The following is a 3,414-nucleotide window of genomic DNA, read 5'->3' as shown; positions in this document are numbered from 1 at the left end:
GTAGTAAGTAAGTAACGTAACGTAGTAAGTAAGTAAGTAAGTTAATAAGTAATAACGTAACTAACTAACGTACGTACGTAGTAGTAGTAGTAGTAGTGTTTTTATTCATTTCTATATACAAGTATGTATATATAGATATAATATTAAGAATAATTTTATCGAAAATGTGAGTGAGCATAACCTAGCGATCAGAGTTTCTGGCTTTGACTCGAAGGTTCGATCAGCTATATACTTACTGAACACGATCCATACATTCAGTTGTGGACGCGTCATGGCAGTCAATCCCGCTATTCAATCAGGAATAGCCTTGTAGGTGGCTAGTGTTATTGATTAATTATCTTTCTGCAAAACAGTTTTAAATAAGAATGATCACTGAGTTTGATCACTAGTTACCCCATGTGATGACATTTAGCTTGAATAAAGCACAAAAAATTAGTTTCAACTTCCCATTCTTGCTACTTTGAAATTTCAATGCTGCTTGTTACTTTTTCAGATACCAAATGACTTCCTAGCGGACTCGTGCAATGAGCCTGTGGTCGAAGCGAACTACAGTTGTCTTCACGATTGGCTAACTTCTCTTGGTCTTCCCATGTATACAGAACACTTTCAACGAGCGGGATATAGCCAACTGGAACAGATTGTTTCGTTAAGAGAAGCTGATCTCAGACATTGTGGAATTAATTGCTCAAGACACTTGAGACTTCTTACGTCTGCTATAGGCACATTGCATATCCATTTGGCTAAATATGGAACAGGCTGAATTAACAGTTATTGATTTGATTTACACATTTGAAAGATGCCGAACACACGAGAATGACGGGTGTTGCGTTTAAAATTATGTAGTCATCACATTTACTAATTATCTGAGATTCTCTTTCTCGATGAATGTCACGAGATCTGAATAGTGAGTTTGGGTGTAATATTCTGTTGAAGTCTTATTAGGCTTAATTGTTTTCTGTCTGTTGTCTTTTCAGTCGTAATCGTGTTTGCTAAAAATGCTAACAATGTTTGTCATTTTGTTGATAACTCCTTCGTATTAGCAATCTACGTTAACTTTTTCGATGTGCGTCATATTGTTCTATTGAAGGAAGTATTGCTGCCCGTGTTTATAGTATAAACTCGGTTGTTTGTCATTGTTAATTAATAGCAATCATTATAGAATATTACGAATAATATATTAACAATAGAACCATGACCTGTTTTAGCAATGTAAAAGATTTCTGTTTGCCTATTCATTGTTATTATTATTATTATTTACTTTCTGTGATAGTTATTTTTTTTGGTATTATTTTATGCGAAAATAAGTCAAACAAATAATTTTAGTCAAACGTGAAGCTGGAAAAGTATATTCAAGCTGTGCTGATTATTAAAATTATTTAAAAAACGCTATATAACAAACTTTCAAAATAAAGGTTCTTATCTTGTGAAACTTTTCGCAATTTGTTTGGGCCGAGCGTGGCCCAGTGGTTGGCGTACTGGGCTATGGAGCTATAGGTCCAATGTTCGCATATCTTTACTGCAAAAAAAAAGCGCGCTCCGCACTTTGGGGCCGTTAGTGCGTTATAAGATTGACGGCCAAGTCCCATTATTCGGTCAGACAAGAGTAGCCCAAAAGTTGGCGGTGGGTGCTGTTGACTAGTTGCCTTTCCCCTAGTCTATCAGTTCAAAATTAGAGACGGCTAGCGCAGATCCCTTGATACTTTGGGCGAACATCCAAAAACAAATACTGTTAACTGAAAAAGGTTTTGAGACTTAAAAATATTACGCAAACGAAAACCCAAGAAGTTAATTTCTAGTTGCGTGACAAGCTATATAATAGTATCAAAACCTGTTTTTTGTCAGACTTAGTTTATCAACGATATAATTCAACTTTGTTATCGACAAATTTGTGAGCCTAGTTTTTACCAGGTGTTTAGTGGAGCAGGAAAACAATATTTAAGCTAAGTAGTGATTAATTCTCCAGTTCGTACAGATTTTGAGTATACTCCGCCTTTTATCATATAAACGAAAAGTGAAACACATAAATTTGTTATTGTATAGTTTCAACCAAATGAATTATTATTTTATTTTCATGTAAATTCACGGTGTTTTTATATTTAAACAGTCTTTTGAATGATTAATAAATAAAGGTAAGTAAATTCTATGTAAAAAAAGTGGTCTTCTATTTTAATACAGTGGTTTCCTTATGTCTTTATAAGACAAAGGTTCAAATCTGTATATAAATATATATCAACCCTTCCAACGTTGCCTAAGGAAACCATAATGAAAATGTTTTATACTTTTTTGAAATACATAAAGTGTTCCTGATATTTTATAAACAACTTTATATTTTGTCATGAAATCGATAAAACAATCGAATGTATCAGTACATCTGTTAGTAATATTGAAACGTATTTCAGCTAATCAATTTAATTCAGATTTATTTTATAGGTAGCTGGAGCACTAAACATTTTAAATTATTATGCATAGAAGTTTGTTCCATTACAATGTCAGCATTAACAAGTTTAATGCAAACACATTATGAATTCCAATATGATTTTGTTGTTGTGTCTGTTGTTTAAATTAAAATAGATAAAATTAATTAGTATTGACTGATGAACTACTCAAACACTAGTGTAACCTAAAAACTGCTGTAAATGAATTAAAAAAGATACTTTGAAACCAAACTAAACATATGCCTTGTTTTTTTAAATCGTCTCTTAGTGAATATTCGTAGGTAATTGGTATTTCGGCATTTTCTCTTGAATCAACATTGGTTTCAAAGCTCGTTTTCACTTGTATATGTAATATCGAATATTTGATATAGACGTGTGACCAATATATATGAAACACAGTGTTTATTATTATCCAATTAAAACTACACTTCCGGTTTTCAGCTAGCAATTTATTTAAGAAAATGTAAATACATGTTTCGTAACTATTACGTGGACAATTTTTAACTGTATAAATGGTTGAATAGACAACAACAGCTAAGATATTAACATTGTTTTTTAGAGTTAAATATTAATCAAAAGTATGAAATTGCATGTTTCTCCCATTTATGTTATCTCAATTTCTTGATAAGTATATCGTGTCTTAAGACATAAGTAATAGAAATCAGCGACCTTGTAGACCATACGTGAAATATACTGTATGTTTTTGTTTTTTATGAGATAAAAGTACAGTGACGTTTATGTATAATCACTGTGTACGTGTTTTTCTTTGTTACTTACGTGAACACGTTTAGATTTCCATAGAAAGGAAAATTGTTATTAACAAATATTTTTGTTTTCTCACGAATGTATCAATTAATTTCATATTAAACTTAAGTGTCGTCTATTTATATGGTGTTACGTATTAGAATTTCAAATAGCCTGAAATTGAGTTAAATGATACTTTAAATTCAGTAGTTAAATTGTACTTTGGATTTAGCAG

General features: G+C 31.6%; 1 protein-coding gene across 4 annotated transcripts in view; it reads left to right on the top strand.

Annotated features, from left to right (window-relative positions):
• Nucleotides 1–3,180, top strand: part of LOC106460071 — a 190,334-nt gene extending 187,154 nt beyond the window's left edge. For all 4 annotated transcript variants that reach the window (XM_022386693.1, XM_022386694.1, XM_022386692.1 and 1 more), the window contains one exon: nucleotides 494–3,180. In XM_022386693.1, coding sequence (XP_022242401.1) covers nucleotides 494–760 — 267 coding nt within the window. In that variant the 3' untranslated portion in view covers nucleotides 761–3,180. The remainder of the gene's footprint in view (nucleotides 1–493) is intronic.
• Nucleotides 3,181–3,414: the final 234 nt, after the last annotated feature.

This window comes from Limulus polyphemus, unplaced genomic scaffold (genome assembly GCF_000517525.1).
Source record: "Limulus polyphemus unplaced genomic scaffold, Limulus_polyphemus-2.1.2 Scaffold702, whole genome shotgun sequence".
In the NCBI taxonomy this organism is placed as follows: Eukaryota; Metazoa; Arthropoda; class Merostomata; order Xiphosura; family Limulidae; genus Limulus; species Limulus polyphemus.
The sequence above is the reverse complement of the archived record's forward strand: the minus strand, read 5'-3'. Positions and strand labels throughout refer to the sequence as shown.